At 36.3% G+C, this 22,520-nt stretch overlaps 1 protein-coding gene and 1 long non-coding RNA gene across 2 annotated transcripts in view; one reads left to right on the forward strand and one right to left on the reverse strand.

Annotated features, from left to right (window-relative positions):
• klhl4.S (kelch like family member 4 S homeolog) overlaps positions 1-4,433 on the reverse strand; it is a 90,712-nt gene extending 86,279 nt beyond the window's left edge. The window contains exon 1 of the mRNA XM_018233057.2: positions 3,449-4,433. Coding sequence (XP_018088546.2) covers positions 3,449-3,867 — 419 coding nt within the window. The 5' untranslated portion in view covers positions 3,868-4,433. The remainder of the gene's footprint in view (positions 1-3,448) is intronic.
• The window catches only part of LOC121397713, a 33,068-nt gene continuing 14,349 nt past the window's right edge, over positions 3,802-22,520 (forward strand). The window contains exon 1 of the long non-coding RNA XR_005963850.1: positions 3,802-3,884. This is a non-coding gene — a long non-coding RNA (uncharacterized LOC121397713). The remainder of the gene's footprint in view (positions 3,885-22,520) is intronic.

Genomic DNA, 22,520 nt, shown 5'->3' on the forward strand with positions numbered 1-22,520 from the left:
TTGTGACACATTTTTGACTCGCAACAAATTTATACATTTTTTTCACCCATTGGAGTCTATGGGCATCATTTTTTACGGTGAAACTTGGCAAAACATTTTGCTCATCACTACTCCCAATGCTTCCAATGCAGTAATCCCGGGTCAACCGAATATTGTCATGGGTATATATTATGTGCTCCATTTCTTTCCTATTATGCTGGCTAGCATTCATCACCACAGTCACTTGTGTGCATCTCCAATTAATTACATAGTATTTCAGAATGGCAGAAGAAAATGGTGTGATCTTTCCAAAAGTTCTCAGGTCTGACCAGAAAAACAATAGCATTCTTAATCATTGTGTTCTGTTAGTACATATTCTGTGCAGTATTACACCCGGGCAGCTAAGGCACATAGATAAAAGGGAAAAAAAAGCTTACTAGTTTTAGAAGTGTTGCCATTATGAAAATTTTTATTTTTATTTACTCTCCCAATACTATAATAATTTAAAGCATTCCTCTAGAACAAATAAGTGCAGTAACAATACACTTTGCATCTGAATTACAAACACATCAGCTACACAAGGGCATTAGCCAATATTATTACAATAGGTAAAAAGGGCCCTGCCCATCAGCTTACTGTCTTTAAGATAGCAACTAGATCAGCTATTAGTTTTATAATAATATATTTAAAATAATTCCTCTTGCACCTCTTTTTCACAACTATGATGCAAATTTGTTACAAGTGACTTTCATGGAATCCAACTTTAAACAAAAAGGTAAGTAATGTGTCCAGAAAGGTCAGTTTTGTAAATGCTAGGAAAGAATTTGGTTCCAAATCCTGTTAAAAAATAAATTTATTCACAAGAATTTGGAGGTAGCAAATAAAACCCCATTGGTATGTAAACTTTCTGCAGGGAGAATAAACATACTCTAAAAGCAAGCATTTTGTAGGCAAAGGATTGTTTAATTTTCTATGCACACTTTAACTTGGAATCCATTAATAGATTCAATATGCCCTGCTGTTCAGTTATGAACATTTTGTTGCTTCCACTGTTAATTCCCCCCACCCTCAAAGTTTTCCTGCTGGCAGAATCTTAATTAAAAAAAACAACATTTTAAAAGGTTATGTGTATATGCTCATGAATAAAATTTGTTTTAAGTATATATCTGTTTTGATCTAGGACTTAGCTGGCATTTCTTGTTTTCTTACTGAGTGGAATTTGGTATATATTATTGTATCTGAGTTAGAAATAAAAAGATTGTGGGGGTCACTTATAAAGATCGCGCAGCGCATATTTATTCGCAAGTGGTTGTATTGCCCATGTTTTTTCCTGAACGCTAATATTTTGCACTGCTCTGCCTGTCTTTTTTGTGAATTCGCATTGTGAATAAATGTTTGCAAATGGCGCGCAAATTAGATGGGAGTTTGCGCAAGAGCGCCCAATGTGTGAGCTTGTTGTGAGCGAAAATAGCATTGACAGTAACTTAAATTCACACTTTGCGAAACTGTTTTGCGAATATTTTCTCCGCCACCAAAGTTGTGGCGTAATTCCACAGAGAGTGTGCACATAAATATTCGCAATTTGAAAATTTTTGACATATTTAAAAAGCTCTTATAAACATTCACATTTGAAAAAAAGTTTGCAATTCTGTTTGCACCATACTTATTCAGCTTTATAAATATAACCATGCACAGGGCAAATATATTCACTTTGCGAACCAATTTGCCTTGCGCGGAGTTTATAATTGACCTCCTGTATCTCTTATAAAGGAAAACAGATTAAAATATTTTCAGCATCAAAACATATCCTGAAATGTTTATCAGTGTGAGTATTACATTTTTAGATACAGAACACTGTGGTGCATACAGTAATTAATATTATACTAGGCATAGCCAATTATAAAACATTGTCTATGTTCTATAATAAGCTTTCCACAATGGATCACATAGGATTAAGAAACAATTTTCTTTACCCTTTTCAATTTTACATTGATATCTATTACTTAGAAACAAGAAACTTAAAAACCTAAAAACAAGCATACGTAAAAAAAAAAAAAAAATACACCAAAAAATGTATTTACTGGTAACACAACCTTCTTTTTGAGCTGAGTGAGAAATAACGGAACACACAAAGGAAACTGGTGTCATTCCCTTAGATTTAAAATCACTCAAAAGATTAACCCAGGAAGGAATTTAAAAAGATCCATGACTAACCCTATATCCTGTCTTTTTTACTACCACAATAAAAGGACTCCTTTAAGGTCAACAAATTCCAACTGCAGTGCTCTAGTTGGTTCTTAAACTAGGTGTCCCGGTATTCCCCAGCTGTTGACAAAGAATGCTGGGATCTGTAGTAAACACAAGCTAGAAGACTGCATTTGGGAGATCATTCATCAGATCATATCACTGCAAGACAGCAATACTGCAAGACAGCGCATTCTATGCACTTACTTACTTACTTACACCATTGCCTCCTCCATCATTCAGACTGTGTAAAAAAAGCTGCATTTTGCATTGGCAGCCAGACTACAGACATATAACACACCAACAGAGACATATCAAATACTGAAGAACAGTGTACTTCTCGCTTGTTGAAACTCAGTGTTACTGAGCAAACAAAAGTTGACTTTGCAGTCCAAAGTAACACATACATACACTCACTATACCATTCATTTGCTCTGCTGTCAATCAAGCATTTATTAACATTTCAAAACAATCATATACCATTATATTGTATCTCTTACTGTCCTTGTACAGATAATATTAATCTAAAATTTTATGCTTACTAGAATGGACTCTAAGGGCAAATGTACTTGAAAGCATCAGTCTTGCTTCGTATACATATGCTAGGAGAAATGCATTAATTCTACCTTAAATCCCCACCTTAAATATTTCCTATAAGCTGCTTGAATCCAAACTGGATAGAATGTGATCAAGAGAAGATGCCATCTCAGACCTACATCATTTTCACAAATTACCTGGCAATCTCTGCATCAAGATAGCAGCACTCTAGGATTGTATTACCATGTATTACTGTCTCTGTAAAGCAGCCAGGTGGCCAGTGTAGTGTGCCTGGAATTAAACCGTGTGAAAAGCCAAGCAAAGTTGCTCCATTTTTCACATGGCTCAAGGTTAATTGCAAATCTAGAGACAAAGGGATGAAGCAGCTGGTTCGCAAACAGATTTTCCTCCATCTTCTCTCTTTGTTTGCTATAGAGACAGCCACAAATAGTTTAACATCTTTTGGAGAATGTGCCCCTGTGCAAATGAAAGCTCTCTATCACTGCCCGGGCATAACCGGTGATAGAAATGGCTTACTCTGTATTTTAAATGATACAAATAATATTAAAAAATATGATTTCTTGAAAGTTATATATGATGTGATAATGTATTCACCCCAGGAATACTACATTCCAATTAAGTGAGTAAAAGAACTTGAAGGCATTTATAAAGAGTCCCAAACTCTTACCTGTCAGAGGCAGCCTCAGGGTGCACCTCGGGGATTGCCTGCACCTCCTCGGCACCCTTGCTCTCTTCGTCCTTCATCAATTTCTCCTCAATGCCAGGCTTTGGAATATCCTCACTTGCCTGAAGATTTTCAATGAGGTTTTGCTGCTGCCAGGATTGCATGGATCGATGGTATGCAGGGGTTGGACCTGGCACTGGTGCTAGTATGTTATGGACAGGGCTGCTGTTTTTCTTTAGTCCATTCCTGTCCCGTGAGTGGCTTTTCAACCTATTGTGAACCGGTGTCCCCCTGTGCTCATATCCTTCCTGCTGCAGGCAGCCACCGGAGCCTGCAGAGCCCTGAGAGGGGTGACTGAACCACCTCCAACGCAGCCTTAGGATCTGCTTCACATCAAACTCTTTTTTCCCAGATACTGACATGCTTCTACAAAAATAAGGTGAATCTTGTATGTATAGAGTAAGAATGAAAAAAAAAAAGAGAGAGGTAAAAGAACGCTGATGTTTTTCCAATCTGGTCAAAATCCTTTTTTACTTTCTTGGTAGCCTTTCTGTCTGTCACCTCTGTCTCCTAAAATAGCATGTAAATAGCACTTGTCCCTGTGTAGCATACTGCAGGCACCTCAGTCAGATTCAAGGCTAGTGCTAAGTGTGGAGGTGAGATTCCATACAAGTAAATCAGCTTAGAAGAGGAAAGTAGCTGCTAGAATACTCCTCTGCTCACTGCTGGCCTCGCATCACTGGCAGCTCTGTTACACAGGCAGCACAGTATACACTCTGAGCTCACATGATCTCCTCACTACTCACACTGCAATTTAAGATGCGAGAAAGCACATCCCAATCTAGTGGCAGCCTGACAATAGCAAGGCTCTGCTTCTGTGAAATATAATGTATGCTTCACTCCGGGAAGGGATGAATAGCCGGTGCACCTTGCCTCTCTTTGTAGCTCATGTTTTTGTGATGATTCAGGAATAAATGCTCAGCTCTGTTATCTCCAGCTACATGTAAATTTTAATCACGTGCATTCTGCTTACACATGAGAGGTGGTGATTATGAGTCAATGCTTCAGCTTTCTATTGTTGCTCCATGTTTAATGCTCCTAGAGAAAACCCAGTGCCTTCAATGTGTGTGTGGGACCCAGGAAGCAATAGTGAGATCAGCAAGTCAGGGTTGAAAATGGGTCTATGCAGGAGAACTGGGAAGAATATGTGAATATAAAAAGCAACCCTCCAACTGATGTTGTAGTACAACTACCAAAATGCCCCAAGGATATAGTTTAACGAAAGCAGGAGGGAAGCAGACATATAATTTTTCTCTCCTTGTCCTGCTGAGGGTGCAATAACCTACCCTAAAACTTCCCCTGCAGCAAGTGACCATCTCTGTTTGGGAGCATGCCTAAACAAACAAGCAGTTGTAATTTGTCTCCAGATCAAATGTCCATCCACTGGTGACAAGGTTTAAGATAATTAGTATTTTATCAATTATTCAATAATGTATTTGGAGAAAGGGGACTTCATGCAAAAATATGTCATCTTCCATTTGCTTGAAAAGATTGCATTCTAGCCTGGTTGTGGTTTATTTATTGATATCCACACAGAAAAATGTATTTTTCCTTAATGAAAATGTATTCAGACACAGGGTCAGACTGGAATGGCTCGAAACTGGGAAAAACCCAAAAGGTCCCAACCCTTGTTGGTCACGCCTATGAAACTGTGGGCACCATGCTCCCTGTCATACCCCAGTCCAACACTGTTCAGACCGATATATAAAGATACATTTACCTACCTCTCCCTGAAATGTATGTAAAATAATGTTGCCTTAGACAAAGGTGTAAAGCTTTATATTAGCACAAGGTGACACAACCCCTGCCACGTAATAATATTACGTTTTATGTTTTTACGGCAAATTTTTTTTTCCACAAGCAGTTTTATTGAGAGAGCTAAGGGCTAACTACATTTCTTCTTGGACAACAGCATCATACTGTAAAAGCTGTGGTTCTTTCTGTTCGGACAGCCTTCTATGTGTAGACTTATCTTGATTTTGGGGTCATACACTATAATGTCTAGTTCCACCTTACGCAATACTTTCTGGGTATCTCACCACAGATTGCCATTCTCAGTAGTGATGGGCGAATCTGTGACATTTCGCTTCGCCAAATAATTTGCGAATTTCCAGGCGGAAAATTTGCGAAACTGTGCCGTTTTTTTTTACGCCGGTGTCCATCTTATTTTTTCACAGGAATTCAGCAGGATGGGCAAATTTCGTTTCGTTTTTTTTGATGCGCTTTTTTTCGAAAAAAGTCGCCCATCCCTAGCCGCGAATTTGCGCCTGCCGAATAAATTTGCCCATCACTAATTCTCAGTATATGAATAGGGCTAAACAGAGACTGTTGTTAAACAAGCATTTGATGATTGTGACTGCTGTAATGTAAAAACATGCATCAGTCCTGTACAAGGCCACAGTCAGACCAATGATACATTAATTGCCCTTTAATCTAAGGATTTTTATAATAACATGTTATGAGCACCAATGTCTGTGCTTTGATAACAATGGCATGTTTAGTAATCTTAGGCAAGAGATTTCTCATCATTCATGATTATTTGGTCGCAGAGGGCACTGTTTCCATTCATACAGTAGACGATTGTATCATAGCACTATGTTTACACTGATAATAAACTAAATAATAAATACAAATCTACACATCAGAAAATTATTGTGCAAAATGAACAAAGCCGGTTTGTTTTGCTTCAAAGACAATACAATCATTGGTGCAGCAGGGGCAGCTGCAGGCGCTCAGACAGTGACAGCAGTTACAGATGCAGCCACTTTGGTTTGTCTGTTTGACACAGAATAACTAAACACAGATATCCCATTTATCTCATTTAACACAGAAAACTGTGTCACAACATCCCATCTAATTAAAGCATTCACCATTGTGAACAATGGTGCTTTGGTATGCTAATGAAAAGGTTAAATGCATTAAATGAGTTAAGATAACTTTAGATAACACAGTTTCTTCAATTAACTCTGAGTCATGACGCATTTAACTCACAAATCCAAGTGGCTTCATCTGTAACTGAGTTTATATATTAAAACAACAGAATGATTTCTACTGTTTTCTGTGAAACAAGGTCCCAAAACATTTCTACATTAGCGACCTCTAATATCTTGTTCTGCACATATTTTCCAGATATTTTGTAGCATAAAATGAAACAATCTCACTGAGCTTCCTTCATTTCTTTGCACTTCAGTTGGTAGACCTTGTTCCTGCTGAGTGTAGGTTATAGAAAATTGAAGGTTAATCGATGTAAGGGGATTGGGGTCTTCTAACTCCTGCTTGACAGAACACAGGTAGCATGAACGGGAAAAGCGTATGGGGCAAATTTACTAACCAGTGAAAATTCGACAGTGACGGCTTCGCATAAATTGAAACACTTTGCCAGGGGAAAAATCCATCAGACAATGCTATTTTATTAAAATGCAAAGTTTTGTCCAGGGCGTTGGACACTGGCGAATTTTTGCTAGCGTCACTTCAGCAATGCCAGCAAATCAAAGCGAAGAAGCGCTAGCGTTCAAATCTTCCTAGCGCACCTTCGCTAGAGGTCTTGCACTCAGGCCAATTTGCATATGGCGGGAAATTTAAAGTTGAATGGACCTCTTTATGTTACATGCTGCATCAAAAGGACTTGAGGCAGTGAGCAGACATTTACACAGGAAGCACACTTTAGACACACATCTGGTTCTATTATTATGTTCTCTTTTAGAGATTGTACTAACTAGAAATTATTTCAGATTTGGCACACAATACTACTGACAAAAACAAGGGACCAGTATGGGTGCTAATATGGCACCTAATTATGCAAATATTTTTATGTATGACCACGAGGAACAAATAATTTTACAAAACACATTATTTTCCCACTATATTTATTGGTATAGTCGGTATGTGGACGACATAGTTTTTGTTTGGAAAGGGCCAAAAGAGAAACTTGAACAATTTGCTGAGTATGTCAACAGGACACACAACACCATTAAATTTGTATTGCACTATGATGAAACACAAATTGAATTACTAGATGTACAAGTTAAGAGGGAGAAAGAAAGGTTACCCCAAATCCATATTAAAAAAGGCAGAGAAAGATGTGGATGAGATGTCAAGAGAATCAGTACTGGCTAATAAGAAAAAAGACACACAGACTGATAGAATCCCTGTTGTTACCACTTTTGATGTGCATTAAAAATGGTAATAAAGGTGATCAGAAAATATTGGCCAATAGTGATGAATGACCCCTCTACTTGTAGGGTGTTTAAGGAGTATCCCTTATTTGCCTACAAGAGAGGTAAAAATGTAGGAGATTTTTTGGTTCATACAGACATACAGCCCCCTAAAACAGCTAAGCAAAGATTTTTGGGTAAACCAGTAGTGGGTACTTTCCCCTGCTTGTCGTGTCAGAACTGTAGTAGTGTGATAAAAGGAGATACAGTATTACATCCAACTCAAGGAACCAAGATTAAACTCAGGGGATATTACACCTGTATGTCGAAAAATGTAATTTACTACTTAAAATGCCCTTGTGGTAAGGGGTATGTAGGAAAAACCAACAGGATGATAAGATTAAGGTTGAATGAGCACCGTAGTTCCATCCGGAATGCACACTCTAAAATTACATCAGTAAGCCAACATTGGGCAGAATGTAAACACAATGATTCTCAATTACGCTTGCAAGTGCTGGAAGGGGTTAAAACAAGTTATACTAATTTAGATAAAAAATTACTCCAAAGAGAGTGCTTCTGGATTTGGAAACTTGACACATTATCCCCTAAGGGAAGGAATGAAAATTGGGGTTTGAACTGCTTTTTATAGTGATACATTGTGTAACTTAAATGTAAGCCATTGATAAGAGTGTGTGCTACTTTGTAAACGTATCTCCAGACAACTGATAAGAACATTTTTTCTTGCAGCTATAGAGAAATGTAGAAACCTGCAAGGTGCCAATGATTTAGAGACATCCCCTGCTTATGTGTATCTTAGTCAGTGAGTAACTAACATTTAGAACATTTTATTTTCTATATGGATGTACATATGTGATATAATGGTTGTGGTACACAATTAAGAATTGAATTTATATAACAATATAACAGCAAAAAATATTTTTAGTAAATCAGCAAAGCCCTTGAAAGCGGTAACACTGGTGAATCATCGCCAGCATTATTCACTTCACCCTTTAGTAAATCTGCCCCTATGTGTTAAGTAGTCTCCAGTATTTAGAAAGGAACAGCCTGCAGATAGATCAGATAGATGTGTAGGCCAATCACTATTCCCTCCCTTCTTTAAATTATTCAAAATACACATTCACAGAGTCATGCATGCCAGGAAATCCTAAAGGATTTTAAATGATGGTGTTTGTCCCTGAGATCAAACATTTAGCAACTGAAACGTTGGATTAATCCAATAAATTTCTTTATTTTTGTTGTGCAAATCCTGATAGCCTTGTGCTTTTTTAAACTATTTATACAGGTATGGGATATATTACCCGACAGCTTGAGGGCTGGGGTTTTCCAGAAAAGGGGTTTGCTGGAAATTTTGTTTTTCCTTAAAGCAACAGTAACATCAAAAATGAAAAGTTTTTTTTAAAGTAATACAAATATAATGCAGTGTTGCCCTGCATTGGTAACTGCTGCTTGCTTCAGAAACATTACTATTGATTATATAAATTAGCTACTGTGTAGCAATGGGGGCAAAGGAGAAAAGGCTCAAGTTACAGATCAGATAGCAGATACGATCTGTAAAACACAATGGTGTTATCTGTTATCCACTATTTAACCTGTGCCATATAGCCATGTTCTATGCTTTGATGCATCTTTTAACCTTTGCATTAGGGCTGTACATCAATTAGATTAGAGATGTAGGAGCTAATTGTGAAAACAGCTCTGATAAACAGTATAAACAGCTATGTTTACATTCTTTTGCAAGTGTCACACCAGTCATTAGGGAAAGCTGTGCAAAGCAATGTCAGTTAAATGTTTTGCTTATAACATGATGTGTAGGCTTTTCTTTTTATTATTTATCCTAAACCAATGTGTCAGAAAATGAACATTCTATTGCCTCTTACATCTAAACTATGGGGCCCATTCACTAAGTTCGAGTGAAGGAATAGAAGAAAAAATACTTTGAATTTTGAAGTGTTTTTTTGGCTACTTCGACCATCGAATGGGCTACTTCGACCTTCGACTACGACTTCAAATCGAATGATTCGAACTAAAAATCGTTCGCTTCGAAGGATTTAAATCCAACGATCGAAGGAATATCCTTCGATCAAAAAAAGTTAGCCAAGCCTATGGGGACCTTCCCCATAGGCTAACATTGACTTCGGTAGCTTTTAGATGGCGAACTAGGAGGTCGAAGTTTTTTTAAAGAGACAGTACTTCGACTATTGAATAGTCGAACGATTTTTACTTCGAATAGTTTGATACGAAGTCGTAGTCGAAGGTCGAAGTAGCCCATTCGATGGTCGAAGTAGCCCAAAAAAAACTTTGAAATTCAAAGTTTTTTAACTTCGAATCCTTCACTGGAAGTTAGTGAATTCGGCCCCTATGTGTTTAGTTTTTATTGTTAGAATTAGATTTCCCTCCAAATGTAAAAAACTCAACTGCTCTACGTTTAATTTGATATTAGGTACATTAACTTTTGATGAAATAAATGGGAGGAACAAAAACAAAGACGCTATTATTTTATCCACTGGCTTCCCTGTCCTTAAAAAAAATTTGACCATGACAAGCATAATTTAATAATGTACAGCAGGCATGGTCTTTTATTTTTAATTCAGTTTTTTCATGCTGGAGACTTGGCTTCATGTTAGCAAAGCCCTCATTAGGAAATCGAATCAGGTGAATACTGGCAACTTCATGTTTATGAATTTTCCATCACCTTATAAAATATTCTGAATTTAAGTCCAGGGAAAGACGTGAGTTGATGTAGCAGAAAATGCAATGTATATTTTTCTTTGGTAGAATATTTACAATCCTGCCAATGTTTCATAGTGTGGATAACAAAACAATAAAGACCTGATGAACATTAATAATAAGGGCATTCAGATGTTTGCTTTGTTTAAAAATGCCAACATATACAGTATGGGGGTTATTTATTAAAGTTTTTTTTTGTTGGACTTTTAAAGGGAAAAACCTAATTTTTTCTGAGGAAAAAAAACCTTGATATTTTCGTAATGTTTAAACTATGAAGGTGTTAAAAGTCCAAATAAAAATGTTCTTCAACTGAGACCTGACAAGATCACGTAGAAGTCAATGGCAGATGTACTGTTGACATTTTGAGTATATCTCGATCTGCACTGGGTTGCTTACAATAATCCTAAAATCTTGTGGTTTTTGGGTGATAATCTGAAAAAATTGGATTTTTCGAGTGTCAAATCCGGAGGATTCTGATTTTTTTCATAATTATATCGAGTCTTTCATGAAAATATATTGATAAATAGGGGGAAAGTCTGTGCGAATTTGGTAGGAGTGGTTTTCAGAAAATAATGAGAAAATTTTGGGATTTAGATAAAGTACCCCCTTAATGTTTACCTGACAAGGATCAAAAGAATACGCTAAAAAGAGGAGGAACTATGTTTTCCCTTACTATGCTGCAGATAAGATCCACTGTTCAAAATGTAAAGAGCATAGAGCTTCCTATATGCATATGATAGTCATGTCTAAAACTGGCCAGGTATCGGAAAAACATAACAGATTTATTTAAAATAAATCCACTTTCCCAAAAATCCTCTTTCCACAATTTTTTTACTTGGCAAAACAGATGAACTAACCAATGCCAAATGGGTTCTCTGGAGATTGCTATTATTCTATACAAGGAAGTCATTAATCATGTCTAGAAAGAGGTTGCTTATGAAATAACCTGCCCCTTATGCAATTAACTTATCTAACTAGAGGATGCCCTGACAAGTGTATAAGAATACAGTATACTCGTATTTGACTGTGAAATCTGTTTGGCCTGTTGAGCATTGGTCATGGCTTGGTAAATACTGAGACCTATATATGTGTATTGCATAAACATACAGTACATCTGTACCTCCTTCCTTTTTTACACACATCATGTTTCAGGAAAATGATAAATAAAAACTGTTAAAAAAAAACAGCAGGCACTGGAATAAAAGAGACCCCTGTGTTTACTGGTGCTGTAGCTATATAAAATCAGAATATGTGTATCTACGCTTTAACCTTAAAGTTACTAAGAATGGACCTGTAAATGTAAAAAAACAAGTCTCATTCAATAAACATGGGTTTCTGCTTGCTCATAAAATACCAGGCACTGTTAGACAAAACAGAATTGAAGAATTGTTTAAATGGGATTCTATGGGCAAAGGAATTTCTGTATGTCAGAGCTTTTTGAATAATACATTTCTGAATAAAATATACTATACCTGCACTAAGCAGCAGGTTTGAGTGCTGTTCAGCTGATAAGGATTTGGAAGAAGTATATATAGATCGAACACCATGCACTATTATAGCCAATTGGCTACTCTGGCTAGAGTAACTGCATACTGTGTCCCTGAGGACTCTCTCAGTTGACACTTGCTTATCCACAACAGCAAAGATACAACCACAGGGGACACCTACAGCACTATAGAGACTTTAATACAGAGATTAACCATAACATGATTGTCTCCTCTATAGACCTGTCCTTGGTGAAACCTGGGGGGGGGTATTCATTGGAATACAGTTAAAACAAGCTTCTTGAGTTAATTTGAAGATGTGCAAATGAGCAGAATATTACTGAAAAATAAGACATACATATAGGGGGTTATTTACTAAACTCTGAATGCAAAAACATTTTCAGGAAAAATTCGTGATTTTTTTTTATAAAATCTGACTTTTAAAAAATCACAAATGTTTGGGAATTAATCAAACCCGGATGATGGAAAAGTCTAAATCTAATAATCTAATCAGATCTGTCGAGGTTGCATATAAGTCAATGGGAAAAGTCACAAGAATTTTTTGATGTGCACTTGGCTCCGTGCAATACCCCAGAGTTTTCAGGTGAAAATTACTAAAAAAAACCGCTAAAATCTGATGAAAAAAACAAAAACAAAAATCGTGAAAATTGTATTTCTTCCTGCAAAGCAAATTTTCTGGAAAATTTAATTATAAATAAGCATAAAAAAAACCAGAGCGGATTTGGTCGGAGTTTGTAGCACAAAATATTGAGATAAATTCAGAGTTTGATAAATAACCCCCTTAATGTTCTGTATTAACAGTCATTCATCATGCATGTAAATAAAAAAATAAAAAAGCTTAGTACATTTATAAGCTCACAGCCAAATACACTTTTCTACTGTGTTTTTCACAAAATATTAATATAATTTTGAGGCAGATTTATTAACTGTTGAATAGTAAATTAGAATTTTCAAATAGTTTTTTGCTGTCAAAATTCACACAATACAATTTAAATCCCCCACTTCGAATGTAAATTTGAATGTGAGATTTATCACACCTCGACCATGGAAACAGTTCTAACTTGAATATTCATTTATTAGAGTTAAAAAAATTCACACCAATTCGACCTTTGAATAATGTGTCCATTAATTAATATTTCACAGTTTTCAATCTACCAAAGGTACAAAATTCATAACTGTTGATTCTGTGGAGATTAATAAGAATTTTTGAATCAAGCATGCCTGAACAATTCATTGATTTAGCTCTACTTGAACCTGTGTATTTAAGGACAGCCAACATATAGAAATATATCATATATATGTCATCCATTGTTTTTATGTTTTAAATACACATTGATCAGTACATTAAGTTCTTTGGTCATTTTTTATGCAAGCTAAGCTTGTGCAACTAAATTCTACTAAGGATTTTTTTCAGTTAGTTAAGTCTTTGTCACAGTAGCCCAGTGATCCTTTAAACTGCATTTTAGTTCTTCTTTCCTTAAAAGTCAAATTATAAAGACCGTAGAGCCTTCTTTCATATGATGGTTAGCTGATTTGCCAGTTTTTTTGCAAATTACATTTAAGTGATTAAATACATTTCTGTTAAAGGGATACTGTCATGGGAAAAATTTTTTTTTCAAAACGCATCAGTTAATAGTGCTACTCCAGCAGAATTACAACAGATTTTTTTCTATTCAATTTTGAAATCTGACATGGGGCTAGACATTTTGTCAATTTCCCAGCTGCCCCTGGTCATGTGACTTGTGCCTGCACTTTAGGAGAGAAATGCTTTCTGGCAGGCTGCTGTTTTTCCTTCTCAATGTAACTGAATGTGTCTCAGTGAGACATGGGTTTTTACTATTGAGTGTTGTTCTTAGATCTACCAGGCAGCTGTTATCTTGTGTTAGGGAGCTGCTATCTGGTTACCTTCCCATTGTTCTTTTGTTTGGCTGATGGGGGGGAAAAGGGAGGGGGTGATATCACTCCAACTTGCAGTCCAGCAGTAAAGAGTCATTGAAGTTTATTAGAGCACAAGTCACATGACTTGGGCCAGCTGGGAAATTGACAATATGTCTAGCCCCATGTCAGATTTCAAAATTGAATATAAAAAAATCTGTTTGCTCTTTTGAGAAATGGATTTCAGTACAGAATTCTGCTGGAGCAGCACTATTAACTGATTCATTTTGAAAAAAATTTTTTTCCCATGACAGTATCCCTTTAAGGATTCAGACAAGAAAAGGTGGATTAACTGGCAGTGCAAATATGTTATGTACACCCCAGTGAATCCAACTGACAAATTTTTGGCTCAGATAGGTGCTCCTTTTGGGACAGATATTGAACCCCGGGGAAATAACAGAATACTGCACTTCTATCATCCCTGGCACCTGCCTGCTTGCAAAAGTGTCAATCAGTGCTAGGGACACCTGGGTGATTGTCTAGAAAAAAACACAGCAATTTGTTTCACTGGAGAGTCCCCAAGTGACCATGGAACTCCTGCAGGCTCTATGTCTTCCATGAAAGTTTTCAATAAGGGTTTTGATGTATAGAAATTTTGCAGTTTGGGGACTAATCTTAATCCAGTTTTCTTATAGTAGATACCATGTTCTGAAATGAGTCGTGGCCCAGAACCCCCCAAAAAAATCCATATTATTTTATAATTTTGTTTGTTAGCATCTAAACCTTTTACCAGCATGTAGGAGTAATAATGGATGGGAGTAGGGATAAAGACATTTGTAATATTTTGTTGATAATAGTATTGATCCTGCATGCTTAAAGAATCCCTAAAGACAAAATGTATCACCTTATGTTTAATCACTTCATAAAGCATACTCTTCACGTCATAGAATCATTTCTTTTTCTAAGACAGTCAGAAGACATAATATACTTCCATACCCATGTAATTAGAATAGATTAAAATCTAGTTACATGATAAAATGTTCTTAGTCTGCAGAAATAAGACCTGTGGCTAATTTTCTTCTTAGTTCAATGGAAAATAATAGAACAGGTAGGAATCCAGTGGGGATAATGCATCCTAATAAGCAGTTTCTTGTTGATATAAATGACAGCCAGAGGGGACAGGGAGAGCTGCAAACATGAAGTATAATAAACAGGAAGTTTAAAGTGATCTGGAAAATAAAAATACATTTTGCAATATGGTATGCAGGAACTCACTTTGTGATAATGACACTTGACTGCACCAAAGTGGCACAAAGGATATATAAATTAACTCAGGGCCAATATGTTAACGCTGCAATATTAATAGAGGTAACATTCCTATGGTTAACAACAAGAAGCTTCTTTACACACTCATGTCTCCGTCAATGCCGCTCCCAAGATGGCGGCGCCCATGGCCGCCACGTGGGTAGCAGCACAGGTGCGCGATGACGTCACCCACCTGCCCGGCTCAAAAATTCAAGATAAAAAGGCGTCGAGGTCACGGGTTCAATGCCCGATAATAGGAATTCCTGTCTTGTGTTCCTGGGTTCCCTAAATTTCTATTTTGCTGTTTCATGGATTTCTGACTCCTGCTTTGACCTTGATTCTGATCCTTGCTGCCTGCCTTATTGAACATTTGCCTGAACTTGACTACGATAACGCTTGACCCTTTTGGATACTTGGACTTTTTGTCCTAAATGTCCTCCTTGGTCCGGCCCCCTGACACTTATAAATAGTATTTTTTTTTCAGTGTAGCTGAAACAGACATTAGTGTGTCAGATACATTTTCCATGCATTTATTCATTATATCTTTAATTTACAGATAAAAAGGATGAGATTAAGGTTCACTTGAAAAAATATTTTTCAGATTCTGTTTCTTGTGTGTATGGGAGGGGAGCTTCTTACTGGTAAAAGAATGTGTGAAAAAAAGGGTCAGCCTTGAAGGTTATTTCTTAGTGATGAATAATAGCTGCATTTAGTTTCATACTTATTTCTGTCCATACCTTAGATACTTACTACTTTCTATCGTATATAATCATCAAGCTAGGACATTGAAGCAAAACTGGGATAAAAATTTGGATGCAGACGTGTACTCTTATGGATATTGGCCGTTTTTGTATTCTTTAGCAAAATTAATTGCAAGGTAACTTTCCAGCTCTAAAATATATGTTCCATTATTGTTGATTAGTTCAGCTGAATGACATTTTTTTTTAAAAAAAAGGACCAAATGTTAGGTTTGGCTATTTAATTAATTGAGGTTCGGTGGGGTGCCTTAGAAAGAAACTCTACACGCCTTCTTGCACCTGTCACACTACTCTGCATTGTCATGGCTTAATATGGAATATGTGTAAGTTTCAGCATAAGTTACATTACATTTTAAGTTGAATGTGTGTAAATTGTGGGGGCCCTATGATCCTGCTGTGGGGCCCAATAACTAGTCAGTAGTTGTTAATATAAATAATAAAAATAATTAATTAAAGTTTAATAAATCATTTAATTCATTGGTAGTTAGTGTAATTTTCATAGTTTTTTAATTTATTGATAGACCTACCCACCTACCTGTCCCTGTCAAGCTGTTCTGTGTTGCTATTGCTTTACATGGAAGTAACATATGTTTTTATGTATGCTATATAAGTTTCTAGGCAAGTCATGGAAGTTTATAATGTACATAATTTACACAATGTACGTAACTTTACACTACATGGCTGGGCCCTCCCCATTTGGATCAAAACTTGACCTGGCCGGGAACAACAATCCCCTCTCCTCCCACCAATGGCAGCCTTGTTAAACAGTATAAATAGGGTTCACCACAGTTAACCAGTGGGGAACTCCCCAGCTCGCTATTCACATTTTTAGGGACGTATTTATTAAAGGATGTAAATAGAGTAGAAAAGAAATAAAGGCACTGAGTATTGTGCTTAGCAGTTGCAGTGGCTTATAGTATACCAGAAAACAATGCTAAGTTAGATGAATTTAGAAATGCATTTTAAAAGATTGTTTAAAGGCTGAAAGATTGAAGTTAAATCTTGACTGTATGGGAAATGGTTATGAGTGAAATAAACATATATGGGCACAATGCAAACAATACATTGCTTTCATATTTGCATATTGCATCTATGCAATGTTTTTGGTACCATGCACATTGTCTCCCCAAAAGTGATAGCATTAGTTCAAAAAATGTATGTGAAAAAACACTGCCATGACAAAACAGTAACAGTAATTTGTGCTTGTGGGAATTAATGGCTTAAGTTCCTGTAGGCAGTATCTTAAGCGAGTTTGTCCCAGTGTTGTAACCCATAGCAACCATAGATTGTTTATGATTAATATTAATAACATAAAAACATTATTCTAAAGGTTTTAATATCATAATATAATACAGTTCTAAGGGAAAACTAAGCAGCAAATAATTATTTATTGTCATGTTTTCTCTTAATTGGCCTTCAGCCTTAGCCCCTCTTCCACTGCCTTGAGTCCACTATTGATGTCAATCCCTTAACACATTTTGGCAATCACTGTTCTACATAATACAGTCGCTGAAAGATTTATTGGACCTGCATTTAACAAAAATGAGCTGGTTACACTAAACATAATGAGATTGATAGATCTCCTTTAAACATCAAGGGGCAGATTTATCAAGGGTCAAAGTGAAAATTCGAATTTCAAGCTATTTTTTGTGTACTTCGACTAGGGAATAGTCCAAATTCTTTAAAAATTCGTCTTCGACCATTCACCATCTAAAACCTGCTGAATTGCTGTTTTAGCCTACGGGGGACCTCCTTGAACCTATTTGGAGTCAATTGGTGGACTTTGAAAAATTGAAGTTTTTTTTAGAAACTTCTAATCGAATTTGATCGAATATGATGTTACTTCGATTCGTATGATACGATTTCTAACAACTGTCTATTCACCCGAAAGAAACCTTTGATTTTTTTAAATAAATTTTGAATCTTTTTTTATTCGAATTTCAAAGTTTTTTTTTTTATTCGAAATTCAACCCTTAATAAATCAGCCCCCAAATGTCATTGCCTTTATTGGCTTGAAATTTACAAGCTTACTTGGTAGCAAATCTGATCATTTATATTCAACATTAGGAGGATTAAAGGGCATGTAAAGTCTAAAAAAGAATAAGGCTAGAAATGCTTTATTTTGTATACTAAATATAAAGATGAACTTACTACACCAGAAGCCTAATCAATCAAATAATTTATGCTTTCAAAGTTGGCCACAGGGGGTCACCATCTTGTAACTTTGTTAAACATCTTTGCAAGACTAAGACTGTGCACATGCTCAATGTGGTCTGGGCTGCTTAGGGATCGTCATAAACAAAGATGCTTGAGTTCTGCATGACTGGGAAGTAAGGCGGGGGTTCCCCCTGCTGTTCATAAGTATGATTGTTTCCCTGCTCAGCAGTTAGGGACCATCTGACAATTCCTATCCACAGCAGTAAATGAAAGGAGAATTTCACTACATACAGTCAGGTTTCTTATAAAAATGGTACACATTTTTAATTAAAGTATATTGGAAATAGGTTTCTTTTTCATTAAAGTAAAAATGGGATTTTATTTTTTTGCCTTTACATGCCCTTTAATTCATTAGCTATTTGGTGTTCAAACATAGTGATATAGTAGTGCTTTGCCCTGTGGAATTATAATTTTTAACATAATCTCCACAAATACACTTTATCATTAAATACATATACAGCAGATGATTTGCTAATTCAGCATTTACATGCTTTACATGGAGCGCAAATACATCATCACTGTTTGTTATCTCTCTTGTGCCTCTGATAATGGATTGCAAGGCCATGCTGTCGTAACTCAACTCTTTATTAGCTAACAAAGCCGAGTTCTGTGTACTAAAAATAAAGGGTAATACGTATTTCATTGTAAATTACTCACCATAAATCTGCTAAATGTATACTGTAAGTGTCATGTTACAGTAATTTGACAGCCACTGTAATTTCAAATCCTGATATTTGTTATAATTGCATACATATAAAATGATATAACACTTTTTAAACCCTGTTCACTTTTCTTGGAGCCCAGTTCAATTGGCATCAATATAAAAAGGTGCTGGCTTACCAGCACGCTTACCACTTGCTCCTCCTCAATTAAGGACACTATATTATTATTATTAGCAAAAGAACACCAAATCATATAACTAGAAAGAATTCTAAAATAACCCTGAAGCACTCTAAAATGCAATAATAATAATAGTGCAAATTTTGAGGAACAAGTTTAAGCACTCCATGTTAATACTCTTACAGCCAGAATATTATATAGAACTGCTCCAGGTTTATCTGTCTGCTTATGCAAACCTAGTTGACATTCCATATATATATTCCTTATATATTCTCTCGTTTTAACCCCTACTGTGTCATCTTCACATCTCTGAAATTGCTAATCCATTTTGAATATTATGATATTCTCTGTAATTCAAGGATAAAATTGACCCACACTTATATCAATATCTCACTGCACCACACTTTACATGGACAACCTCAAGTTTTATCCTTGACTCATTCAGTTCAATAACAGAGAATGAGGTTACTCAGCTTTATCATTCTCCTTCCTGCTAGCTATATCCAATCCTCTCTGAACTTGTCTAACCTCTCTCTAAGACACTGTTACTACAACTGTAGCACAAAATTAACTATCCTTTTTTCACTGCAAGTATTTCATCCCAAAACTTTAATCCTGCAAAAAAGGAATTTTGGTGATATTTTCATATGCAGGTATGGGACCTGTTATCCAGAATGTTCGGGACCTGGGGTTTCCGGATAATGGATCTTTTCATAATTTGGCTATTCATACCTTAAATATATTAGAACATCATGTAAACGTTAAATTAACTCAATAGGCTGGTTTTGCTTCTAATAATGATTAGTTATATCTTAGTTTGGATTGAGTGAAAGGTACTGTTTAATTAACAAAATAATTAACTACAGTATGCCCTCCAAATTTTGCCCAGCATTACATAAATCACAAAGATAATACTTCAAGTATCTCTGTTTACATCTGGTATAATGTAATTAAAACCTTAACCCTAGGTGTGTAGGTTAAGGTGGCCATAGACGTAGAGATCGCCAAAGGAGCGGATCTCTCCCCGATATGCCCATTGCCCACATTGAAGTGGGTGATATTGGGCTGATCCGATCATGGGTCTTAGGGTCCAACGGTCAGAGCATAATGGATCTGATACGGGCTGTCTGATGCAATCCAACGGGATTTTTTAACCTGCACGATCGAAATCTAATTTCGGCCAGATATTGATCGGGGAAGCCCGTCGGATGGCCCCACACACGGGCCAATAAGCTTCCGACTCAGTCTGTCTGCAGCTTTTATTGGCCCATGTATGGGAGCCTTTGGGTGTCCTGAGCTTTAACAGAAATTGGTTGCAGCACATGACACCACATTTAAACAAAATGTTTTTTCTATATGACGTTATTTTTTAATTGTTAATAATAAGATTGTCAGCCATTTTTGGGGAGACATGCACCAAAGGTGTATTTATATTGTTAATAATTTAAACTTTGCTGTTGCTAAACATGGCTTTAACCCTTTAAGTGCCAGCAGAATTTCGCATTTCATTTGCACAAGCTGACAGATGTTTTTGAAACATTTTTTGCTCTCTCACTAGGGGCATTTTCTGAGGGGAAATATATAGTTTACCTAGGAAAACTATACATTGTTTTTTTTTTGGAGGGGGGAGAATCTGAGCATTCTATATCTGCCTGAGATTGCATGTATCTTCACCTCTGCAAAAAGATTTATAGTGCTAAATACCAAACAAAATAAATTACTATTTTTCATAATATATGAAGTTATACTATTTTTTTTTCATTTTATGCATGAAAATCCTGATTTGGAAAGCCTCATGTCTCTCAAACATGCCAATACCAGATATGAATAGTTTTAGGGAGATTTAGGACTTCAGTACAGCAATAACTCCCGGCAGTATATTACCGAATTTTGAAAGCACTAAGGCAGAAATCAGCATACTTTAGATTCCAAGGCCAAAAAATCCTGAAACTGTAGGTTTACCCCAGCCAACCATATATTTTTGAAAAGTACACATGCTGCTGATTGGTACCAATATTGGTAACTATGTCTCTCTACTCCTAACTACCAAACATCTAAGCTTGTTTGAATGTAGTGATTTTTATAAAAAATGTAGGAAAATTCATAAAAATTACTTCAAAGGTTTTATTTTCCTGCTTCACATATCCCACGCTGTATTAGGTACCAAAATTATTGTCTGGGGTACACTGAACAGTTTGATGCCCCTTCTGCATAGGTTTACCAAAGTATCTGGCATTTTGAGACCCCAATATGAAGTAAGTGCATCCAAATTCTCCAGGACTTTACTTCAGCTATTGAAAAATCAACACATTTACTGCATTTTTTGTGGGGTAAAAACACCTAAAATATGTTTACCCCCCAAAACCAAATATTTTTGTAAAGTACATATTATACCAAATCTAAAATGGGTACCCATGCCTTCCTGCTCCAAAGTACCGAGTCACAAGGTTTTCGCAGTTTTGGTGAAATACCTGAAAATTGCTTTAAAGCTTCAAATTTCCAGCATTGAATTGCCATGTATCATTATGTCCCAAGAAAAAGCACACTAAATATGATTACCAGGGCTCCCCAAACAGTTTGAGGCCCATTGTGCATAGGTGTACCAACGTATCTGGCATTTAGAAGCCCCAAAATTAAGTTAGAGCATACAAATAGTCCACTTCAGCTAATTTAAAATCAACACATTGACTTTCTTTTTTTGTGGGGTAAAAACACAAAAATATATGTTTACCCCCAAAACCATATATTTTTGGAAAGTACACATTCTACCAAATCTAAAATGGGTACCCATGCCTTTCAGTTCTAAACTACTGAGTCACAAAGCTTTCCCAAATTTGTTGGTTTTAGTGAAATACCTGAAAATTACCTCAAAGCTTCAAATTTCTAGCACCATATCACCCATGTATCATTACGTACCAAGAAAAAGCACCCTAAATAGGATTGCCAGGGGATTTCTGAACAGTTTGATGCCCATTGTGCATAGGTTTACCAAAGAATCTAGCATTTAGAGGCCCCAAAAGAAAGTTAGCATAATAGTCCTGTGGGTAACTTCGGCTAATGAAAAATCAACAACATTGACTGCATTTTTTGTAGGGTAAAAACACAGAAATATATGTTTACCCCTAAAACCATATATTTTTGGAAAGTACACATTGTACCAAATCTAAAATGGGTGCCCATGCCTTTCTGCTCAAAACTACTGAGTCGCAAGGGTTTTTCCCAAACTTGGCAGTGTTGGTGATATACCTGATAATTGTCTCAAAGCTTCAACTTTCCAGCATCATATTGTCCATGTATCATTACGTACCTAGAAAAAGCACCCTAAATATGATTGCCAGTGGTCCTCCAAACAGTTTGATGCCCATTGTGCATAGGTGTACCAAAGTATCTGGCATAGAGACCCCCAAAATGAAGTTAGTGCATACACATTTCATGGCATAGATTTCTCTACCGCCTTTGTATGGCGGTATTTCTCTACCACCTTTGTCAATGCTTGACAAAAGGCCGCATGGCCTGAAACGTGATGCCCAAAGCTGAAATAAAGGCTTTTTAAACACTAAAGTTTCACAGTCTGGTGCTGTTCTAGATACAAAGGCTGTCGTGATATCAGTGG

This window comes from Xenopus laevis, chromosome 8S, assembly GCF_017654675.1.
Source record: "Xenopus laevis strain J_2021 chromosome 8S, Xenopus_laevis_v10.1, whole genome shotgun sequence".
Lineage (NCBI taxonomy): Eukaryota > Metazoa > Chordata > Amphibia > Anura > Pipidae > Xenopus > Xenopus laevis.